The sequence below is a fragment of the Spermophilus citellus genome (assembly GCF_964194105.1).
Source record: "Spermophilus citellus genome assembly, chromosome: 3".
Taxonomy (NCBI): Eukaryota; Metazoa; Chordata; class Mammalia; order Rodentia; family Sciuridae; genus Spermophilus; species Spermophilus citellus.
The window spans coordinates 14,814,985-14,840,284 of record NC_138184.1 but is presented as its reverse complement, the minus strand read 5'-3'; the positions used below and the strand labels follow the sequence as shown (position 1 = coordinate 14,840,284).

The 25,300-nt window shown below is 39.5% G+C and overlaps 1 protein-coding gene across 1 annotated transcript in view; it reads right to left on the bottom strand.

Annotated features, from left to right (window-relative positions):
- Positions 1-2,852: 2,852 nt before the first annotated feature.
- LOC308643302 (uncharacterized protein) overlaps positions 2,853-25,300 on the bottom strand; it is a gene marked incomplete at its 5' end in the record, with an annotated part of 83,284 nt that continues 60,836 nt past the window's right edge. The window contains 3 exons of the mRNA XM_081283203.1: positions 2,853-5,642; positions 6,374-6,431; positions 6,644-6,770. Coding sequence (XP_081139329.1) covers positions 4,394-5,642; positions 6,374-6,431; positions 6,644-6,770 — 1,434 coding nt within the window. The 3' untranslated portion in view covers positions 2,853-4,393. The remainder of the gene's footprint in view (positions 5,643-6,373; positions 6,432-6,643; positions 6,771-25,300) is intronic.

Sequence of the window (25,300 nt, the reverse complement as noted above, 5' to 3'; positions counted from 1 at the left end):
TCATAAGCCAGTTGTTTTATAAATGGCATTGCCTGTTCTGTATCTCCAAATATTCTAGAAGCTGTCTGAATAAGCCTAACTACAAATTCAGCGTAAGGTTCATTAGTTCCTTGTATTACCTTAGATAATTGACCTTGTAAATCTCCATGCCCCTGTAAAGTTTTCCATGCCCCAACTGCATCTACAGCAATTTGTGCGTATACGCCAGGATCATATTCAATTTGTTGTCTTTGACCCTCATAAGGTCCCTTTGCTAATAACATATCTAGATTTCTTTGAGGGTAACCGGCTGCTGCATTTCGCCTGTCTCCATGCAAAATTCCTCATTGGCAACCTTCCATAACAAATATTGTCCTCCATTTAGCACAGATCGACACATGTTAGCCCAATCTGCTGGTGTCATGTCCAAATTGGTAATAGATTCGACCATACTTATGGTAAAGGGTGCTTGCGGACCATAGGTTGTTACAGCCTCCTTTAATTGCTTTACTGTTTTGAAATCTAAAGCATGGTGAATTCGTTGCTCTCCTGCCTGCTCAAGTACAGGGGTCCTGCCTCAGGATTCCATCCATCAACTACGGGAGTTGAGGGCTGCTCAGCTGTAGATGGAGCTGTTGGTTGAATTACACCCTCTGGTGATACAATGGAGTTAGTAGCAGCCTCCTGTTGTAGTTCTCCACCTGATGGCTGTTTTTCCTCTAAGCTTTCTTTCTTCAAATTTTCCTGTCTGACTAGCTCAAGAGACCTTCTCTTTTGCTTGACCTAACATGTTTTCTACCATAGTCTGGACCTCTAACAATTTACTTAACAGTCTTTCGGTTTGTTTTTTACTAGATTCTAATCTACTATAAAGGTAACGCAACCCAATAAGATAGCATAAAACAAAGCCAAACAGAATGAAACAAAAACGGAACAGAGAATGGTTGTATCAATGTATCAATTTTCTCTTTCTCAGGGCCGAATAACTTCAAACCTTGAGCCAACCATTTTTCCCAGTTTGCCTGAGAAAATTCTAGGGCTACGGAGCGTGAAACAAAAAACAAAATAAATCAAAACAGGGCTGGGGATGTGGCTCAAGCGGTAGCGCGCTCGACTGGCATGCGTGCGGCCCGACTGGCATGCGTGCGGCCCAGGTTCGATCCTCAGCACCACATACCAACAAAGATGTTGTGTCCGCCGAGAACTAAAAAATAAATGTTAAAAATTCTCTCTCTCCCTCCCCTCTCTCACTCTCTCTAAAATAAATAAATAAATAAAAATAAATCAAAACAAGAACACATTGTTTTTTGAAATGGTTACCCATTCTGTCGCCTTCCCTCAGGGGCGAGCAATTTTACTCACCTCCAAGCTTCAGGCGTCCCCCGCACGGGCCACCTATTGCCACAGTCTGGCTGGGCACAGAATCATGAGCCACTCAAGCAGGAACAAAACTTTATTTTTGAAAATGCCACCAATACCCCGTACACGTCCGGGAAGAAACCGGTCCACCCACGCGGTCGTGTTCTACCGGAACCCCGGGAACACAAGTTCCTCCCCAGGAATTCCCTCCTACTGTACTTCCCCAACCAATGGGAACTCTTCAGGAGTCCCGTAGCAGGCCAAGGTGAACAGCAGGAGTCCAATATCCATATGAATGCAAATCTTAACATAATCATATCATCTCAATGGCTAGCTGTCGTCACCTTACAACCAAAAGTCCATGCATCATATTACTTGGCTGTGGCTCTTAGCAAGCTATAAGAAATGTTGCAGAGATGACAATTGTAACTCAATAAGAAAGTCTAGCTTCAATGTCCCAATTAAAGAGAATCACTATCCTACTGAAAAAAAAATTAAGCACTCTATCACAAGATTTTCAATGTTTCCAATAAAAATTTTTAAAAGAAAAAGCTAATATATTTTAACCTATAATTTGCTTGAAACCTGTTAGAAATGCTTTTAAAAAGTATGCACAGAAATCTGGTTTAAAGAAAATATACATCTATTGCTATATCATGGGCATGTACAATATGAAAAATGAATTTCAACATTATGTGTAATTATGATGCAGCAATAAGATGGAAAAATATGCCAGACTCTGAAAAATATAAAATCCATGTAAAAATGTCATATTTCCCCTGAAGAGAAACTACATGTATACATGTACACATATCTGTCTGTGTATATATAAAAAGAGGGTATGCATAACCCATCATGTGAGGTCAGTAGGATGTTGGCAACAATGAACAAAGACTCATTCTTCAGTGGCCTGTTATCCACAAACATTGAAAAACAACCTAAACAAAACTTGCACAAGTGTTTCACCTCAATCTTTACTTTCAAGAATACAAATCAGAAACACAGTGCAGAGAATCTACTTTAAGAATAAATTATTAGGGCTGGGGATGTGGCTCAAGCGGTAGTGCGCTCGCCTGGCATGCGTGCGGCCTGGGTTCAATCCTCAGCACCACGTACAAAGATGTTGTGTCTACCAAAAACTAAAAAATAAATATTAAAATTCTCTCTCTCTCTCTCATCTCATCTCTCTCTCTCTCTTTAAAAAAAAAAGAATAAATTATTGGTGAATACAATATAACTTTTGGGACATGCCTCCTGGTAGTACATTTTCTAGAGACACCAAATCAAAGTATTTTGCACCATGCTCTTCTATTAATTGCATGTACATAATTCTGCTACATGAGGAATTTTCATAGGCCTCCGAAACTATGTTACACCTGTTATCACTCTTCTAAGAATTTTTCACATTCATAGGGTTTTTTTGGTGTGTTTTGTTTTTGTACCATGAATTGAGCCCAGGGGCACTAAACCATCCAGCACATCCCCAGCCCTTTTTTTTTTGTTTTTACATTTTATTTAAGACAGGGTCCCACTAAGTTGCTTAGGACCTCTCTAAATTGATGAGGCTGAATTTGAAATTGCAATCCTCCTACCTCAGCCTCCCAAGTCACTGGGATTACAGACATTCACAGGGTTTTTCATTCACTGTGATTTCTTACATACGAACCAAAGAGAGATTGTTGCACAGGTCTTCCTTCTATTGCAGGTTCCACCGCATACTGTGCTCATTTATATGGGCACACTGAACCAAGATGGCAACAAGGGTCACAACTTCCAATGCAAAAATACAAGTTATTGCATCTGCTTATTAGGTTTGCTCAAAAGTTCATGTGATAATAAAGACTTCCCATTTCTTCTGTTGATACAGGGTTACTCTCCATGTGGTGTTTTATGTACTTGAAAGAATCTTAAAATTAAGGTTATCCCACATTGCTGACATCATTAAAGTTCCTCCTCGCTATGATCTTTTTCATGGTATCAAAGGGAACTGTGAACAGGAACACTTTCTCACATGGCTTACACTCATGGGTTTCTCTCAAGTGTGAGTTCCTTGAATTTTGAGAAGGTACCTGGATGGAGTGAAGGCTTCTTTGCACTTCTTTACACACACAGGGTTTCTCTTCAGTGTGCATTCTTCCATGTATTTTAAGGGTGGAGGAATGACTGAAGGCTTTCCCGCACTGCTCACATGCATGTTTCATGGCACTGTGAAATCTTTGATGTTGTCTGAGGGGACTGGAATCACCATAGGCTTTGCCACATTGCATGTACACATAGGATTTTTCTCCAGTGTGATTTATTTCATGTCTTCTGACTAAATAGGAATGAAGAAAAGCTTTACCAGATTGTGTACATGTATAGGGTTTCTCTTCACTCTGAAAGTCTTCATATGGTAGATGAACTGAAGCCTTTTCCACATTGCTAACATACACAACATTTCTCTCATTGTGCATTATTTCATGTATTTGAAGGGATCTGTGAAAATAAAAAGCTTTCCTACATTATTTACATGTATAAGGTTTCTCTTCACTGTGAATGTTTTCATGTGCTTAAAGTCTTTCCCACATTGGTTACATATATAGGGTTTTTCTCCGGTGTTTTTGAGGTTTTTCATGTTTTCTGATTGAACTGTAAAGACTGAAAGCTTTCCCACATTGCTTACATGTACAGGATTTCTCTCCACTGTGAATTCGTTCATATATTCTAATAGAGCTGGAAGTTCCAAAGAGCTAGAAGTTTCTTGCATACATAGGGTTTTTCTCCATTGAGCATTATTTCATGTATTTGAAGGGTTCTGGGGAATTGAAAAACTTTCCTACATTGCTTACATGTATAAGGTTTCTTGGCACTGTTATTTTACTCATGTGTTTTTAAAAAAATATTTTTTAGATGTTGGTGGACCTTTATTTTATTCATTTATTTATATGTGGTGCTAAGAATCAAACCCCAGTGCCTCACACATGCTAGGAAAGTGCTCCACCACTGAGCCGCAACTCCAGCCACTCATTCATGAGTTTTGGTATGGCTATAAGTAGTAAAGCCTTTTCCACATTGCTTATATACATAAGGTTTTTCTCCAGTGTTCTTGAGACTTTTCATGTTTTCTGATTGAACCGTAATAACTGAAAGCTTTCCCACATTGTTTACATGTATAGGGTTTCTCTCCACTGTGAATTCGTTCATGTATTCTAATTGAGTTGCAAGAACTAAAGCCTTTTCCACATTTCTTGCATACATAGGGTTTCTCTCCACTATGAATTCGTTCATGTGTTTTAAAATTGGTAGAAGAACTAAAGCCTCTTCCACACTGCTTACATACATAGGGTTTTTCTCCAGTGTGAGTTTTCTCATGTCTTCTGATTGCTTTGGAATGCCTGAAAGCTTTCCCACATTGTTTACATGTATAGGGTTTCTCTTCACTGTGATTTCGTTCATGGATTTTCAAGTACTTAGAAGTACTAAAGCCTTTTCCACATTTCTTGCATACATGAGATTTCTCTCCACTGTGAATTAGTACATGTCTTTTCATGTATCTAGAAGTACTAAAGCCTTTCCCACATTGTTTACATGTGTAGGGTTTCACTCCATTGTGAATTTGTTCATGTCTTTTCATATACCTGTAAGTACTAAAGCCTTTTCCACATTGCTTACACACATAGTGTTTCTCTTCACTGTGAATTTGTTCATGTGTTTCCATTTGGCTAGAAGAACTAAAGCTTTTTCCACATTTCTTACACACATAGGGTTTCTCTGCACTGTGAATTTGCTCATGGATTTTAATGTAGCTGGAAGAACTAAAGGCTTTTCCACAGTGCTTACACACATGGGGTTTCTTTCCACTGTGAATTTGTTCATGCCTTTTCATGTCACCAGAAGAACTAAAGCCTTTTCCACATTGCTTACACACATAAGGTCTCTCTCCACTGTGAATTCGTTCATGGATTTTAAGGTAGCTAGAAGAACTGAAAGCTTTTCCACAGTGCTTACACACATGGGGTTTCTCTGCTGTGTGAGTTCTTTCATGCTTGTGGAAACGTTGGGGATCATGCGAGGCTTTCCCATCTTCCTTATATTCATATGGCTTCTCTTCATGTTCCTGATACTCATGTGCTTTGTGTCCAGTATGAGCTGTCAGGGGCACGGCTAGGGATGGATCAGCAATGGTGACTTCTCTATACATATGGTGTTCACTTGGTTTTACTCCAGAACTTCTCTTGTTAACAAGAGAATCTATTATATGGCTGAGGATTTCTCCACATTGACCATCTTCTTTCTGTTCACAGAGTCTCTCTAACACTTGACTTCTGCAAAGAATGAAAAGCACATTACTAAGTATTTGTAATATTAATGATTTAGCAGAAGAATTGGTTTTATGCTGTGTAAGCTTTACTGTTGAGCTACCTTCCAGTCCTTTTAAAGTTTTCTTTTTTTTTTTTTTTTTTTTGTTTTTGATAGCATCTTAGTAAGTTGCTTGGAGCCTCACTACAGTGCTGAGGCTGGCCTCCCACTTGTGATCCTTCTCCCTCAGACTCCCTAGTGGCTGGGATTAGAGGTGTGCATCACTGCCCAGATCAGCTTTCTAAATAATCCTGCCAAGTTACGATTTTGTTAACTCTGAAGATGCTTACACTTGTAAATACAATTGAGTACTGCTTATGTGAAATGCGTGGGAAAAAATTCAGATGGGATTGTGATATTTGTGTATACACAGTAAAATATCTTCAAAATGAGTCCCACTTGAAGATAATTTCATACATTTCTAATAAACTGTGTATGGAAAACAGTCTGTATATAATAAACTGCCAGAAAGTGTCACTTAAGACATCAAGGCACTGTTTCAGAGGGTGTCTGTACTGGAACATTTGGGTTTTGCGCTCTCCAATTATGCATGTTCAACCTGTATGCACTGAAGTGAACAAATGGAGATAAATCATTCTGTACCTTGGGGTGTATCTTTTCCTTATTTTTATGATTTTTTTAATAAGTTACTCCCAGATTTGTGAGGAACATTGCCTTCTTTTGTGAGTTAAATTACCTTAGATTTCCCCTGGAATTGTAGTGATCATCAATGGCCTGATTTTTCCATTGTTTTCCTAAAATACAGACCCAGAAAAATCATAATGATTCATTTCAAACTTATATAAAAACTGTAAGAGTATAGCAGATCTGTTGTATAATGTCACCATGCCAATACAGTCATCAAAATGTGGGCTTCGAATATTCCAAATCATGGAACAGCACTGATAACTGAACAACAGTTCTCTGATTGACTAAGTGAGAAAAGTATGTCATATGTCACCCTTACCTATAGTGATCAGGTTCCAGAAGGTTTCCTGCATCACATCTTTGAAGAGCTTCTTCTGGGAAGGATCCAGCAGAGCCCACTCCTCCAGGGTGAAGTTCACAGCCACATCCTCAAAGGTCACTGGCTCCTGAAATATCCCACAGGTTTTCCCAGGAGGAAAATGAGACACACAGCACTAGAGACCTCATTCACTTGTGAGAATTTCACATCATACTATGTCCTCCCAGGGAGAACAGGAACACTTGCGGTACTGCTAGGTCTCTCCAATTCTCTTTCTACACAGGTCTCAAGCACTTCTCACAACAAAGTCCAACTATGTACAGTGCTTAGTAACAATAGCTGTCCTGAGACAGCACATTCTTAGGAATGCTTGAGAATATACTTTGAACTTTGTTGGTATCTAGCAATTACTGCCGGGATGAACCTCACCAGCTTAACTTCAAGGAAGGGCTTGGGGTTCCCAAGCAGGTTATCCCAACAAAATGCAGCCTGTTTAAATCCTGCTGGTCCTCTAACTGGAATAGTTTGATACGCTTGTCAGAAGTTGCCTATCTCAGGCTGTGGCTGTGGCTCAGTGGTAGAATGCTTGCCTTGCATACATGAGGCACAGTATTTGAGTCTCAGCACCACCTAAAAATACATACATACATACATAAATAAATAAATAAATTAATTAAAATATTGTATCCATCTACAGCTAAAAAATATTTTAAAAAAGAGAAGAACTGGGCTGGGGATGTGGCTCAAGCGGTAGCGCGCCCGCCTGGCATGCGTGTGGCCTGGGTTCGATCCTCAGCACCACATACAGAGATGTTGTGTCTGCCAACTACTAAAAAATAAATATTAAAATTCTCTTCTCTCTCCCTCTCTCTTTAAAAAAAAAAAATGAATAAAAAAAAATAAAAGAGGGGCTGGAGATGTGGCTCAGGCGGTAGCGTGCTCGCCTGGCATGCGTGCGGCCCGGGTTCGATCCTCAGCACCACATACAAACAAAGATGTTGTGTCCGACGAATACTAAAAAATAAATATTAAAAAAATTAAAAAAAATAAAATAAAAAAAAAATAAAAGAGAAGAGGTGGCCTATCTCATCAATGCCCAAAATACACTAAGAGTGATGAATCTCCAATGAACTGGACTATCAGACCAAATTTGAAACCTCTTTTGCAAAACATTAGAGAATTTAGTACATACTTTGGGATTGCACTAAGGGCCCACAACCAGAAGCCTGTACCAGGTTCCTGTAAGTCATTAGAATTAAATAGTAAATAAGATTCATTAGGGATAACTCAGTAGACTAATAGGTAATCAATAAAGATTTGATGGAGAATGTCAAAGCACAATAAAACAAGGGGGAAAGTGGCATGTGTTCTTAGAAAGATTTTACTTCACCAAGATGTCACCTATACACTGACCTATAAAATTGCAAAATGTCAATAACAAAAGCTTTTCCTAAGAAAACAAAAAATTGTTCGTGCCTACTCCATTGGCACATGCATATAATCCCAGCAACTTGTTCTTAGCAAGACCCTGTCTCAAAAATAATAAAGAAATAAAGAAAATTAGTAAGTTTTTAAAAATAGGAAGGGATATGGCTGAGTGATTTAGGGCTTCTGGCATCATCCCCCAAACCAAAAATTAAAAAAAAAAAAAAATTGAAAAAGGAAAAAACAACAGAGGAAAAAACCTAGCTTATCAAATCCTCTATGCATATTTAATGTCTAACAATCAAGGAATAATAAAGAGCCAGACACACTGCTGCATGCCTGTAATCCCAGCGATTTGGGAGGCTGAGGCAAGAGGATGGCAAATTCAAAGCCAGCTTCAGCAACTTGGCAAGGCTTTAAGAAACTGAGCTGGGGATGTGGCTTAGTGGTTTAACGCCCCTGGGTTCACTCCTTGGCGGCGGCGGCGGCGGCAGCAGCAGCAGCAGCAGCATCATCATCATCATCATCATCATAGTAATAAAGAAAAGGGAAACAGGGCTCATTAATCATCATAGTAATAAAGAAAAGGGAAACAGGGCTCATTAATCATCATAGTAATAAAGAAAAGGGAAACAGGGCTCATTAATCATCATAGTAATAAAGAAAAGGGAAACAGGGCTCATTAATTGAAAAAAAGAAAGAGAGAGAGAGAGAGAGAGAGAGAGAGAGAGAGAGAGAGAGAAAAGCCACTTCTGAGAAACCTCAGAATTTGAATTCAGTCAACAAAGACATTCACTGGGCAAGTGATACACTCCTGAAATCCCACTGAGTCAGTAGGCTAAGGCAGAAGGATCACAAGTTCAAGCCCAGCCTTGGCAATGCACCAAGACCCTAACTCTAAACAAAAAATTTAAAAGGGTGGGATCTAACTGTGATAAAGATTCAATCTTCAGTATCACCAAACAAAAAAGCAAGCAAGCAACCAACCAACCAAACAAAAACCCATAGAGTAATTTGCAATTATAACAAGTCACATGAAGCCATCACTATAGGTGTTCCATGACATAATGAAGCAAGGAGAACAAAGAATCATCTAAGATGAAGTCAGAGACTGTTTCACCAGTGTATCTCCTTATCATGCCTTTTGGAAAGTTCTTTAGAGAGAAGAAAAAAGATGTAGGAACAGGGATTACATAAAGTAAAACAGAAATTAGTTACAAATATGGTGTATATTAATCCCATTGTATCAATAATCCCTTTAAATACAGACAGACTGGTAGAAAACAAGATCCACCCTGTGCTCCACCCTTGTGCACTTTATGAGAAAAAACAACAACAACAACAAAAAAAACAGTTTTAACTATCAAGACATCAGGTCAGGAGTCAAAATGTTTCTTATATATGAGAAATAAATTCAAGAAATCTAGTACTGTGAGAAATCATTAGAGAAGTATGTTTAAAGTGCCCTCACTCCAAACACACACAAAATATATGTAAAGCAATGTATTTGGTAATCAGATCAATTCAGCCATTCAGCAATGGCTAAGGGATGCAGATATAGTTTAGTTGGTAAAGTGCTTGCTTCACATGTACAAGGTACCTGGGTTCAATCCCCAGCATCACAAACAAACAATGGCATATGAATAGAAAGAAAGAACACCAAAGAAATTTAAGTATTTCAAACTATGTGAACTTGAACAAACATGCTAATATTACTTATGGGATACAGAAAAAGCAGTGCGTAGGGAGAAATTTACAACAATGAATGCGTTTATTCGAAAAGACGAAAAACTTCAACTCAACAGTTTAATGTACCACATTGGATAACTGACAAAAGAAGAGCAAGATACTCTTAAGCCACAGAAAAAGAACTTGGAAGAAGTCAAACAATTTCTGGAAAGAAACAATCCAGAAAAACTCACATGAGAAAAGATAAACAATATAAATAAGGCTCTATGTATTCCACAAATTGAAAGAATAGAAACTCAAAAACAGGGAGAACCAGGCCCACCTTGTCTTTTGGGCATATTCTAACATTTAAGCATATCAATCATTACAATGTCTTCCGGGTAAGAGATGCAAAAGTACTACTTCATAATGCATGAGGTCCACAGTGCCAAAATATAAAACTAGATAAACATTATAAGAAATAACAAAAATAAATTAATAAAGGGAAGGAGTGTAGCTCAGTGAGAGTGCCCTGAGTTTCAATCCCATTACAGATTAGAGGGAGAGAAGACAAACTGCTTCTAAAATACAGGTGAAAAGAAACTGAAGAGAGCTTAGCTCAGTGGTATAGTACCTGCCTAGTCTAGAATTTAAGAATGACTAAACATTTAAAAGTCAACTCATGTAATTGATCACCTCAACCAGCTAAACAACAAAATCCTATGATCATATCAATAGGTACAGAGAAAGCATAAGAAATAATAACAATAGGCATTCAGACTGAGAAGAAACAAATAAAAAATGACTGTTCACACATGCCACCTCCTACCCTGAAAACCCTTACCATAAACATGCAAATACTCATCATTTTTCTATATATCAAGTATAAAAAAAATCAACTTCAAATTTAAAACACTATTTATACAGAACAAGAATTTGGACAAAGAAACAATTTCACAAAAATAAAGGAACACTAAAAAAAAAAAAAAAAAAAAAAAAAAAAAAAAAGATCAAGGCCAGAGGTTGCCGCAGTCTGGCTGGGCACAATTCAGGAGCCACTTGTCAAAAGAAACTAACTTTATTTTTAGAACTACAAATGCCAAACAAAACAGCTCCTCAGGAAAAAACCCTCAGAGCCCAACTGCCACCACCGACTTCCCACAAGCCTCTCACCCCCACACAAACCTCACCACCTCCCACAATCCTGCTCTTGAGGCTGATTGGCTGGGTCGTGTGGGCGGAGCCAAAGAAGTCCCCCAATGAGCAGCTCCGTGGAGGAGCCAATCAGCTAGATGTTGCTGGGGCACTGTGAGCCAATCATCAGCTGGCAGTCTGAAGGGCAGGGAAACAGCCCAATGAACATCACAGCAGAGGAGCCAATCAGCTAGATGTTGCTGGCAGCTGGAAGTTTGCTGGGGCCCCTTTGGCTGTGGCTCTCAACATGAGGTAATCAATAAAAGCAAGCTATATCTTAGTGGCTCATGAGGCTGAGGCAGGAGGATCTCAAGTTCAAAGCCAACCTCAGCAACTTAGTGAGACCCTGTCTCAAAATAAAAATGAACAAGGCTGGGGATGTAACTCAGTGGTGAAGCACCCCACCCCTGGGTTCAATCCCCAATACAAAAAAAAAAAAAAAAAAAAGAAGAAGAAGAAGGTTTGTTGCTGGGGATATGGCTCAGTGCTTAAGGACCCTGGGTTCAATGACAGTATCAAAACAAACAAACAACAACCTGGTAACAAAGAAGGCTGACAGCAGGGTGAACTCTTCTCTAATCTAGGGAAGCAGCCCAGAGACCTCCCACCACGAAAACCCCCTTACCATAATTAAGCAGAAACCCCCACCATATACATAACATATGAGTTCCTATTCTTCTCACAAAGCTTTTTACGCAGGATGTCAGCAAAAACAAAACAACAACAAAAACAACCACAAAACAAACAAAAACCAAAAACTTCTGCATAGCAGCATAGAGCACTGTGATGGTAGTTTCCTCTTTTTGGAAACTGTAGGTTTGCCAATGGAAAAAAAAAAATTGTAAAACTTCTAGTCTCAAAAAATGGAACAAAAAAGCACTTGTCCTGTAAACCTTCAAACCCCTCCTCTCAGAGGGACAAAGTCAAGAACTCCAGACTCTGCCGCCCACAGAATGCTTTAGGCAACGGCCTCTCTGGGCCCCACAGTCAATAAACCTTCTTCCCGAAAATTCCCACGGATTCCCGGGTGCCCAACCTCTCCCGTCCTCCATCACTAGCGCCTTCTTGGCACCCCACTTGCTCCCCTCTAGAAAGAAAAGTCCTTTCTGCCACCCACTGAGGGGTCTGCAGACCTCACAGCTGGGCTTCGCTGCTTTGCGGTTCTCCTAAATGCAGCTGCGCCTCCCTCAATCCGCATTTTCTAAATCAATGTCCAGCGGCGCTGATTTCCAGTCGGGGGGCCCTGGCAGAAGGGTCTACAGATCTGTCCGCCTCCTGCCCCCACAAGCCCCGGGCTGAGGGTCAGTCGCGGATTTGGGAACCCTCTTCCCCAGTTTTGCAGACTTCGGAGTAACCGGGGGACCCCGAGGAGCAGGGGGGCTGGGACGCGCACACCTCCCTCCCAGGCCCCGCCTCACCCGCGGCGGGAGTCTCCCCGCGACCCTCCCGCCGCCACCGCAGAGGGGGAGACGCGGGGCTGGGGGGCCGCGCTGCCCACAGACCGCTCCGGCCGGCAAAGCGCCGCGCGGGACCCGGGCCCGGCCGGACTCCGACCGCAGTCGCCGCAGCTGCCGCCGGAGTCCCGGGTCCGTCCACAGCGACTCATCCGTCCCCTTCACCGCGACCCGCTCCCCTTGCGGGAAGGGCGCCCTCCACACTCACCATTGCCCGCCTTCTAGGGTTCCCGGGGTCGCCTCAGCCTATAGAACGGAGATGTCACAGAGAGGAGGCTGAGCCTCTTAGAAGTTCTCTTCACAGAACACGCGAGGCACACTACTGCGTCCCAGGAAGAAAGCTGTTCAAAAGAGGAAGGTTCCCGCCCTCTTCCAGCTACGCTCCTGATTGGACAGTTCCTGCAGCCCCACCCCCGTGTCTCTGATTGGCTAGTGATCCAGGACCCGCCCCTGAACCCTGAGTGACAGCAGGATAGAACCTCTACCTGGCTGAATGGAACGCAAGAGGCGGTTTCTATCTACAGCCCTTCTCAGCCCCAGCAACTATCCAGGGCCTGGACCTGACCTAAGGTGAGGAATTATTGCATGTGTCCATTTAGAACCAACCTCCCAGGTCTGGGAACACCTATAAAAACTAAATATAGTATATGATATGTAATATAGTTTTATAAAAGACCATTTATTATTTATTATTTTTTAATTTATTTTTTAGTTATAGGTGGGCACAATATCTTTATTTTATTAATTTATTATTTATGTGGTGCTGAGGATCGAACCCAGTGCCTCATGCATGCTAGGCCAGCGCTCTACCACTGAGCCCCAGCCCCAGCCTTAAAAGGCCATTTTAAATATAACCAATAAGAGATATTAATATTCTTAACTATATTAATTATTATAATATATAATTAAATGAAATTCATTGCAGAATTGAAAAATCCGGATTTAATTGCTTAAGCAAAATTCGATCCTGGCCTTTCAGAACTGGTGTTGTCATCTCACTGTAATCAGTGGGCTCTTTCTGTTGCTGCCCCCTAATTGAGGGAACCAGTGAATGTACTTAGGCAATTCCAGAGGCAATGTCCACGAGATAACATCCCACCTCAGGAAAGGACATCTTGTCAAACATGGTGGCACATGCCTGGAGTCCCTGCAGCTCTGGAGGCTGAGGTGGGGGGATTGCAAGTTCAAGCCAGCCTCAGCAATTTAGCAAGAACCAATCTCAAAATAAAAACAGAAAAAAAAAAAAAAAAGAAAAAGGGCTGGGAAGTGGCTCAGTGATTAAGCACCCCAGGGTTCAATTTGGTACCAAAAAAGAAAAGGACATCTACCCAGACTGCTAGTGAAGCCAGAATCAGACAGGTAGTCAGCATAGATAGGTAAGTTGAGTCAGGTCAGATCAAGGAGGCCAATTTTGAGTGAGTGAGGCAAGTTGGAGACTATCCCCTGAGGGATTGAAATGTTAATTTCTTCAGAGCCCTTCCTCCACCCTTATCAGCCCCTGCTCTAAGGTAACCTGTCCCAGATATTGCCCGTCCCTACAGGGAGCTATAAGATTGTTAATCAACCTGTCCTGGGCTGCTTCATCCTGCCCTTCCCCCTTCAGCCCACACTTTCCCACCTTTGGTCTGTTCCACTGAGCATTCCTGGGCCTAGTCCTAGTCCTGGGCTAGTCACATATGCAGGAAGGAGAAATATAAGGGGATAAAGGCAGGAGAACAAAAGAAGCCTAGGACATAGAAAAAGGGCAGAACACCTTGCTTCTGGAGATACCAGGATACCAGCTACAGCCCCCTTCTTTCTCCTGGGAGAAGTCTATGTTACCCCTTTTTAAATAAACCCGCTTTGTATGCTTGCCTCTCGGCATGCTTCTCTAATGTTCAGACTTCAACATTTGAGGTAGCAGAACTTGTCACAGGTAACTGGCAGTATTAGCAGGACATAATGGAACAGAAGGGAGTGAGGCAGTGCCCTGTATTGTCAGAGGTCTGACATTTGGGATGAGACAGCTGGCTCCACAGCCAAGGCTTTCTTACGGCCTTTGCTGTCTATCTACCCTACCTACATACCCACAGGGGAGTACAGTTCAGGGGGCAATGGAGCTATATGGAAGCAAGTTCTGCAAAGGAATCAAGAGGGAATAAAAGGAAACATTTGAACTCAGAAACCAGCCTGCTCCACATGTAGGAAAAGCTTAGATTCAGAAGATTAAACATATTCCCAACCTCGAGGGCCACAATGACATCTTGCTGAATCCAAGTTTTCAAAATGGGACACTCTTGGGTGCTGAGGCAGATTGAATAAGGATTTCATGGTGGAAGTCACCATGCCCATCTGTCCCCTCCTCATGGTGTGCAAACTCTCCATCCTTCAAAACCTGAACATTCACCATAAACACTCTCATGTTGACTCACTTTTATGACCCTTTCTTAGGAGATCTTTAGCTCTTCTTTCTCTAATCCTGTTCCTTATATATTTCCTTCCCATGGACAAATTACAGATCAAACTCCAGTAGGCTACACATCCCCAATCATTGTCTCCAACATGGCCGCAGAGAAACAGATGAACCCAGCCTAATTCCATTTTAAGATTTGGAGCCATCTTGTCACAAAGTCATGAAAAGTTAATCTCTGTTTTTCTATAAATTACTGAGATTTCTAAACTTCTTTGGAATTCCTGCCCATGCCTTGAACTCAGTTCCCATCCCCAAAGCCAGTTAATGCCAATTTAATAATGAGGACATGGTTTTGAGAAAACAGTTACAAATTTTGACACCCCAGTGGGACTTCAGAGCATCCCCCGCTCCTCTTTCTTGGGGAAACCTAGCACTCCAAGCAACTGCACTTTGATACCTAGGATGTAAGATGAACTTTTTGAGAGCTGACTACTGGAAAGTTGGAGACAGGCGAGTGTGCCTGGGGTCAGACAGAACCAGAACCAGAGGAGCTGTGCCACTCCCAGCAGCTGCCAAAGCCCCTTTTGCTTCAGGGAACACCCCCACCACCACCACCACCCCACACTGTAAGGATTGCTCCATCTCTGTCTTCCTAAAAAAAAGAAAAGAAAACTTAATGCAGTAAAGTCACCACACCAAGACCCTTCATTTTACACTTCTGGTTCCCCTTTGTGGGAACATCTGGTCAACTCATGGGGACATTCGTGGTGCCACCTGTGTAGAAGTCATAGTTAAGTGTTAGTTGGGAACTTGAGGAGATTTCCCCCCTACCTGGTCTGTCTGTTTTAAAGGTTTCTGCCTGTTGGCCAAGTTTGGAGCTCCTCTCTTCCTGTCTGTCATTGTGTTTTTGTTTGTATCTGTTTCTGGCCCTTTAAGACATGGGCAATGTGTTGATATTATAGATTGTTTCCTGGGAATAATCATGGCTGAATGGGCCACCTAGAGATGTAAATGTGTCTAAAAAGACTATGTTTTACTGTAACAATCTGGTATTTGAATGTTTTTTTTGAAGCATTGTACAATCTTGCAGTTAAAAGTTGATTTGTCAGAGATAAAATAATTAATAAGGAGTCTTTTTAAAAAATTTTTAAATATTTATTTATTTATCTTTTTTTTTTAGTTCTCGGCGGACACAACATCTTTGTTGGTATGTGGTGCTGAGGATTGAACCTGGGCTGCACGCATGCCAGGCGAGCGCGCTACCTCTTGAGCCCCATCCCCAGCCCCCATGGAGGTAAACTTAGCCAAGCTTTTTCCTTCAATGCCCCAGGTATGCTTCTCCTGCGTCTCTGTAAGGAGCCAGAAGTCAATTTCCCCTACAATACAAGCACCAGCTTTTCTGTTCTCTCCTCTTACCTTAGAACTCTTAGAAATATCCGAACAGCCAAAAGGTTTACTCCCCGTGAGTTATGAACAGACTTTGGAGCCAGATTTAACCTTTTTGTCACTGAGAGAGGAAGACTAACCCTAGGAATGGCAAGGAAATGCCAAGCACCTGTTCAACAGTAAATGGCTTATCTTAGGAAGGAGCTTAACATTGTAGCTTTGTTCTCAAAGGTAACAGAAAATAAGGTACCATGATTTTAGACATCCAAACCTGTCCAATTACCAACTAGAAAAAAATAGTTAAAACATGTTAGACATGAGATGTTTTCCCCAGACCTCAGCCAGAGCTTACATTGAAATGCAAACAGAAGAAGCCTGCAGGCTCAGTAGGAAACTAATATGAGGCCCAAGGGAAAAAAAAGTAAAAGTGTTTTTTAACTGAATTTATATTAGACTAAACCAAAAAGTAAGCTGTATGTTACTTTACTAATTCCTGGCTGGTCATTTTTTCTAGGACTCTTGCTTTTTCTTAGATTCTGTTTTTTTTTTTTTTTTTTTAAGCTCATGATTTTGACCCTACAGACCTAGGTTAATGTCTTTCCTATCAGTCCTATTTTTTATTCAACTATGGAGTTTTTATTTTTATTTATTTATTTTTGGTGCTGGGGATTGAACCCAGGGCCTTGGGCTTGAGAGACAAGCACTTTTCCAACTGAGCTATACCCCCAGCCCCCAACTATGGAGTTTTAAAATATTGCAACAGAAAAGCTACAAGGTGAAAAGCTACAAGGCCTTTACTATTGTTATGTATGCACACTTGTGTTATGTGTTGTATGCCTATATGTGCGTATGTCCGTATATCATGTACATAGCATGAAAATTGGCAGTTAAATAAGGAACACTCATAAAATTTTTAAAAAATGGATTCAAATATCTTTAATTCACATGATTTAAAATGGTTCAGTTTAAATTGGGTAAACAGATGAAAGAAAGATGTCTTTAAAATTAAACTTAACTCACAAGTCTCTCTAGGTGGGCAAAGAACTAATTAAATGTTGATGCCTATAAAATGTCTAATTTCCCTTGGCTATAGGACTTTTCTTCAACAAGGAAGAAATGGCTAATACTGTTCAATATACTTACCTGATATTTCGGTAAAATAAATAAAGTAGATTTGACATGGGATTACTCATATTTCTGAGTAATTTTGTTTGTTAGACATCTGATTAATTTACAAGGTTAAAATGCTGTAAATATACTATCAAGTACTCTTAACTTCTTAAATTCCATTGGGTAATATTATTAATGTTTTTATAAATTGGTAAATGAAGAAAAATAGGGTTTAAAGTTGCTTTGTCATCACTAAAAAAGGTTTTACTAAAAATTTAAAGTCCCACAGTATAATTCTATATACTTAAACATTGTGTTTTCATGAAATGGTAAACAGATGTGATTCTAGATACAAAAGTTTATAGAAGATTTCTATATACAAAGGCTCAAAAGTTTCCAACTGTTCCAATTAAGAGTACTATAAGTGGGCTGGGGATGTGGCTCAAGCGGTAGCGCGCTCGCCTGGGATGCGTGCGGCCCAGGTTCGATCCTCAGCACCACATACCAACAAAGATGTTGTGTCTGCCGAGAACTAAAAAATAAATATTAAAAAAAAGAGTACTATAAGTAACATAAAATATTTCTTTTTTTTAAAATGAAATAATTTGCCTAAATTCAGAAATTTACAAGGATTGTTTCAAAATGTGAACAGAAAAGGAGATTTACAGATAGGAAGGAGAAATTAAAAGGTTCTAGGTATGGAAACCATATTTAATAGAAGGAAAAGAAAGTACTTTTGGATAAGAAATTCTTTAATAAGAGGGTTTAAGTAAGTTATACAGAAGGTCTGTATAAGTTGGTTATATATATGTGAAACAATCAAAGCTATTTAAGGTTTTTCCTAAAGTCAGATGTTAATATACTGATATAAACCAAACTTTAATATATGTATTAAAAGGAAAAAGATTTCTTTCTCTCTTTCTTTTTTTAATATTTTGTTTTTTAGTTGTAGTTGGACAGGGTAGCTTTATTCTATTTATTTATGTGGTGCTAAGGATCGAACCCAGGGCCCCACATGTGCGAGGCGAGCGCTCTACCACCAAGCCACAACCCCAGCCCTAGGACAAAGATTTCTTAAAACATTAATTTACCCATAACATTGTGTTTTAAGTCTTTTTTTAAAGCAAATAATCTTGAAAGACTTAAGGATTAAACAACAACTTTTATTTTAGAGCATTTTATTATGTTATTTCTTTAAAAGCTAAATTTGGTTAATATAAAAACATCAATATAATTGCAGTGCTATTACTCTTCTTTGTATATTAAATGTGTTCATATCTTCCAGGTATTCAAGTCTTTAAGGCAGGAGATTTAAAAGAACATTATATCAAACTGGTTTTCTCCAAACTAAAGTTGTATGGTAATTTTAGGCTTATAAAAATAATATATACGGGGATGGGGATGTGGCTCAAGTGGTAGCGCGCTCGCCTGGCATGCGTGCGGCCCAGGTTCGATTCTCAGCACCACATACAAACAAAGATGTTGTGTCCGCCGAGAACTAAAAAAAAATAAATAAATATTAAAAATTCTCTCTCTCTTTAAAAAAATAAATAAAAATAACATATTGAGATTTATTTATATCATTTAATATACTACAACTGGACCTCTTATCAATAAGATATAAAGTTTTATGTAACTTTTTAATATATTTTTAAGTTAATGAGAGCCTAATCTATGTAAAGGTTAATATTATAAAACAATTTAAATATATTTTTAAGTTAATGAGAGCCTAATCTATGTAAAGGTTAATATTATAAAACACAAGCATTTTGCTACTTTTCCACAAAAGGTTAAAAGCTCTCAGCCTTTCTTTAATTCGTGCTTTAATATCATATTGTGTTAGCTAGTATTCATGTGACCTCGAGCAACAAGTGTGTAAACTTTGTAAAAATGATATTTAAGAAGCAAAGATCAGCTTCAGAACTAGAACACTTAAGATTTATAAAGAACCCTGTCTTACCTGAGATATGGCTCTGTCTCCCATCTTGCTACATGATAGAATGACGCCAAAGTAGGCCAAACTTCAGTTCATTTAAAGTTGTGTTCAGAGATTGATTTTTATTAAGGTTACTAGGATCTTGCGGGGAGGTGGGATTGTGGTTCAGTGGTAGAGTGCTTGCCTAGCATGCGTGAGGTACTGGGTCAATCCCTGGCACCACATAAAAAAAAGAAAATAAAGGTATGTAAAAAGAAGATTACTAGGATCTCAAACAGGGGGTATAATATATTACTCAGTCAAAATTCAAGGTAGCTATTATATGAACTAAATGTTTTTAACTGTAGTTAATTTTATTCTGTATTTTCCTTATAAACTGTCTAACAGTTGCCTATTAATGTTTTGCAGAGATATTACTTCAAGAACACAACCTGGATTAATTTAAGATAATAAGCCATCACCTACAGGACAGATAAGATATTGCAGACCCCAGTTAATAAAAAGGGTTTATGATTCTAAAGTTATAGATATTAAAGTTAAAGCCCAGTACTCTTTAATTTAAGAATGGTGAGCTGATTTGCTAGGTGTTTAAGCTCAAGACTTAAAAATTAAAGTTAAATTAAAAGGACCAAGAAAACCAATATTTGACTCTTGCCATCTGAGTCAGTTTGAATCCAGGGAACAGGGAATTTCTCTAGAGCTTTGCAACTCTGGGCCACATGACCTCCTGATCAGGGAGATTAATGAGACCCCTGGAGAACAGAAAGCCAATCAGTGCACTTGCTATGAAGAGGACAGTCATTGGAGAAGGGAGACATCCCTGATGCTTCCAAGGGAAGCCACATGGTAAAGCAAGATCTGGACCCATCCTAGTGCAAATGGCACTAGCAGAACTAAGAAGCCGCTCTCAAATTCCCCCAGGAGTTATTCCCATGGAAACTCAGCTGACTGTTAACAATAGATAACAATTGACTTAACTGACTGTTAACAATTGACTTGCTTCATCTTAAACCCCCAGTGAAAACAGTTAAAACCAAAACAGCCATTCCTGGGTATTTAAAATAATAATTAATAATAATAATAATAATAATAATAATAATAAAGATAAATGTACACCTTGTGTTAGCCCCCCAAAATAAGCAAGACAGGAGGCTACAAAAAAGAGATTCTTAGGCAGGAATGCCTGAAAACTATCAGAAGAAACTATCAAGAGAAACTGGCAGAGTCAGAAGGTTTTAGTTAGTTTAAGGCCTACAGATATTCCTAACCTACACAGGTGGGCTTGATGTTTGCTAGTATGATTATCCAGCCCTGAGTAACAGAAGCACACACCAGATGTAGGAGAGACCCCCGGGCCCCCTGCAAGTTATCCCTTTACTCATAGAGCTAAAAACATACATTGGTATTGGCACAGGAACAATGGGATTCTATTCACTATAAAAATAGCACACTTTATTACAGATATCCAACAGGTCACCAATTTGGTACTGACTTTGCAAAATCACCTGGACATCTGAAGTCCGGCAAAACTGGTTGGGAAAGAATGCTGTTTCTACGTAAACCAATCAGGAGTGGCAAGAGATGGGGTAAGAATGGCTCCAGGACCATCTGGAATATGGAAGGAGGGTCTGACTCAGGAGACTTTTTGGATCTGGAATGGTGATTTTCAATATAATCAGTTTAACAATGTTACCCATCTCAATATTTCCTTTCATACACAGAATGTGTATTACATCCCTATGTTTTATTATCTGGACCTATTCAAGAACAATACAATGCCTCATGAAACATAAATTATGTTAAATGTGAGAACTGTGTATTACAACAATGTGTCAATTGGACTATATGGCCGAGTCCATGAGAAGTTGTTATGATTCCCAAAAGGCCAGGAGCCACCTGGCACTTTTACAAAGTGCTGAACATTTTATCTGGTGGCCAATAGCTGGCATGGTTATCTTGGCTGGGATAATTGCTTCTGCATCTACCTTCAACAATTTCAAAAGAAATTGTCAGCACACTTATTGCAGATACCCAACAGCTCACCAATTTGGTACTGACTTTACAAAATCAAAGTAAAGGAAACCTGGCAAAGTAAATGACATATTGCTCAGGAAATTTTGAGTGAAATTCGCAACTAAAAGATTCTGTTACATGGCTAGGAGAACAAGTACAAGATTTACAATAGGCTCAGAGACTCCCAATGTCTTTATAACATTACCTATGGGGAGGCAGCCAGAGTCTTGTTAAGTGGGTTCTTCTTCCTGCTCAGGAGAATATAAGCCACCTAAGAAATTAAAGTCTAGAATAATTAGTGAAGAACAAAAGATTAAGTCAAAAAGATAATTTCAAAAGATGGAGACCTGATAGGTCCAGTCCACCCAGGAGCTGAAGATAAACAATTAGAAAATAGCTCCTTGGGGCTGGGGCTCAGTGGTAGAGCGCTTGCCTAGCATGTGTGAGTCACTGGGTTTGATTCTCAGCACCACATAATATAAATAAAGGTCCATTGACAACTAAAAAAAAAAAAGAAAGAAAGAAAGAAAGAAAATTGCTCCTGACCTTTATTGAAGGGGGTACATCAAAGAGAGATAACATTTCAGGGGTGAAGAATTACTTCATGATGTCTTTTTTTAAAAAATGTTTTTAGTTGTAGTTGAATACAATACCTTTATTTATTTATTTTTATGTGGTGTATTTATTTTTCATGTGGTAGCATGTCACATGTGCTAGGCAAGTGCTGTACCGCTGAGCCACAACCCCAGCCCTCTTCATGTCTTGAAGGCAGCAGATTGATTGGCATCTTGGCAGGACACACCCATCTCAGAGGGGCTGTGAGGGACATTTGGCAGAGCTTGAATAAGGCTCACAATGTGTCTGGGCAGTCAGCCAGAGGAAATGTCCACTGGAAGTTCCCAGTCACCAGATTCTCCTATTCATTAGGCTGTGATGTGTGACGTAGTCCCCACACAGCCCACAGATGGCTCTCAACAATCATTCAGTTTTGTGTTAAGAGTTCCATATAATGATACTGAGACTCAATGGCAAGATGTATGTAATCACCTAACGGGACTTGATCCTTTTCCATAATGCCTCTTTGGATGTGTTAAAATTACAGTCTCAAGTTCTGGCCATGGCTAATGCAAAAACACCTATTTTTTTTCTTTTTCTTTTCTTTTTTTTTAATAATGAAGAAGATTGGGGCAGTTTAGCTGAAGGAATTTCTTCACTTAATCCTTTTAAATATTTTTCTCCACATGTAGTTGGATTACAAGCTATAACTATGAAGTTAGTTTTGTCTCTGTTCTTGTTTTACATAGCCTGTAAAGCGGGATGGAGACATTACAACATCAGGAAACTGTGGTTCAAAAGTTAATGATACTTGCTATGCACCAGAGGACCCAGACCCCTGAGATCATGGAGAGTGCACCATGAATTTGAATGGGGGAAGATGGCCTTGATTAAGGAAAATAAGGTCCTAACTACTTAACTTGCTGCATACTTAAGATGTATGATTCCTGGCATTTTAGGAGAACACATCCTGTTTTGACACTGGAAAATTGTTTCCTAGCTCTAACAAATTTAATTAATCCTCACCTCTCTTTTTAAAAAAATTTTAATAAATTTATTTTATGTATTTTATTTTTAAAATTTATTTATTTATTCTAGTTATACATGACAGCAGTGTGCCTCTCACATATAGAGCACAATTTTTCATGTCTGGTTGTACACAAAGCAGATTCACACCATTCATGTCTTCATATATGTACTTAGGGTAATGATGTCCATCTCATTCCACCATCTTTCCTACCTCCTGTCCCCTCCCTTCCCCTCGCCCTATCTAAAGCTCCTCCATTTCTCTCATGCCCCTCCCTGTTGGGAGCCACTCTGAATGACCCACGCCTTCCAGTCCTGAAGCAAGAGGCTCTGACCAATCACTACATTTGTGGTGACTTGGGCTTTATCCTGGTTTGGATAGAGAGGTGGGTTTTCAGGTGTAGGGAAAACATGTCCCTCCTAACCCTGCCCCTTCTGGCCTTTTTTGGATAGAACTTTCTAAGAACTAAAGTCTCCTCAATAAAAACTCACTTCTGAACATGCTGGCTCTCTCTCGCCAGCCTCTCATGACTTTCTCTTGCTCTCTCTTTTGGGGAGCCTTAGGCCAAGAGCGGGGAAGCTCTCTTGAAGCTTGTATAAAGGTAAAGTGTGTCTGTGTTTTATTTGGTGTCCCTACACATTCACACAAGCAATTTTAAGTTAAGCTGACGCTCAGGTTGGGGGCGGCACCTCCTGCCATCTCCATTATGGATCAGCATCCAGTTATCACAGAAAACATTCAGCACTTGTTTTTTTGGAATTCACTCACTTCACTTAGCATAATATTCTTCAACCCCATCCATTTACCTGCAAATGCCATGATTTGATTTGATTTTAATGCTGAGTAACATTCCATTGTGTAATATACCATTTTCTTTATCCATTCATCTACCGAACGGCATCTAGGTTGGTTGAAAATTTAGCTATTGTGAATCTTGTTGCTGTCAACATTGATGTGGCTGCGTCACTGTAGTTTGCTGTTTATAAGTCCTTTGGGTATAAACTGAGGAGTGGGATAGCTGGGTCCGTTCAAAGTTTTCTAGGGAATCTCCATACTGTTTTCCATAGTGGTTGCACCAATTTGCAATCCCATCAGCAATGTATGAGGGTGCCTTTTTCCTCACATCCTCGCCAACATTTATTGTTCCCTGTATTCATAATAGCTGCCATTCTGACAAGAGTGAGATAAAATCTTAGAGTAGTTTAGACTTGCACTTTTCTAATTGCTAGATGTTGAACATTTTTTCATATATTTATTGATTGATTATATATCATCTTCTGAGAAGTGTCTGTTCACTTCCATGGCCCATTTATTGATGATGATGATGATGATGATGATTTGGTGTTAAGATTTTTGAGTTCTTTATATATCCTAGAGATTAGTGTTCTATTTGATGTGCATGTGGTAAAAATTTGCTCCCATTCTATAGGCTCTCTATTCACCTCACTGATTGTTTCTTTTGCTGAGAAGGTTTTTAGTTTGAATCCATCCCATTTATTGATTCATGATTTTGTTTCTTGTGCGATAGGAGTCTCATTAAGGAAATCGGGGCCTAATCCAACATGATGAAGATTTGGGCTTACTTTTTTTTTCTGATAGGCTCAGGGTCTCTGATTTAATTCCTAGGTCCTTGAACTCACTTTTGGTTGAGTTTTGTGCATGGTGAGAGATAGAAGTATAGTTTCATTTTGCTACAGATGGATTTCTAGTTTTCCCAGCACCATTTTTTTTTTGAAGAGGTTATCTTCTATACAATGTGTTTTTGGTGCCAATACCGTATCTCTAATATGAGATAACTGTATTTATGTGGGTTTGTCTCTGTGTCCTCTATTCTGTACCATTGGTCTACAAGTCTATTTTGGTGCCAATACCATGCCGTTTTTGTTATTATTGTTTTGTGGTATATTGTAAGGTCTGATATAGTGATGCCTCCTGCTTCATTCTTCTTGGTAAGGACTGCTTTGGCTATTCTGGGACTCTTATTTTTCCAGATGAATTTCATGACTGCTTTTTCTATTTATTTCTTTTTCTTTTTTTTAGTTTTAGGTGGACACAATATCTTTATTTTATTTTTTAAAATTTTTATGTGGTGCTGAGGATTGAACCCAGTGCCCCGCGCATGCCAGGCAAGTACGCTATTGCTTGAGCCACATCCCCAGCCCCTGCTTTTTCTATTTCTATGAAGAATGTCATTGGGATTTTGATTGGAATTGCATTAAATCTGTATAATGCTTTTGGAAGTATGGTAATTTTGACAATATTAATTCTGCCTATCCAAGAACAAGGGAGATTTTTCCATCTTCCAAGGTCTTCTTTAATTTCTTTCTTTAATGTTCTGTAGTTTTCATTGTAGAGGTCTTTCACCTCTTTTGTTGATTCCCAAGTTTTTTCTTTTTTCTCTTTCTTTCTTTCTTTTTCTTTTCTTTTTTTGAGGCTATTGTAAATGGAGCAGTTTTCCTAATTTCTCTTTCAGAGGATTTGTCACTAATGTACAGGA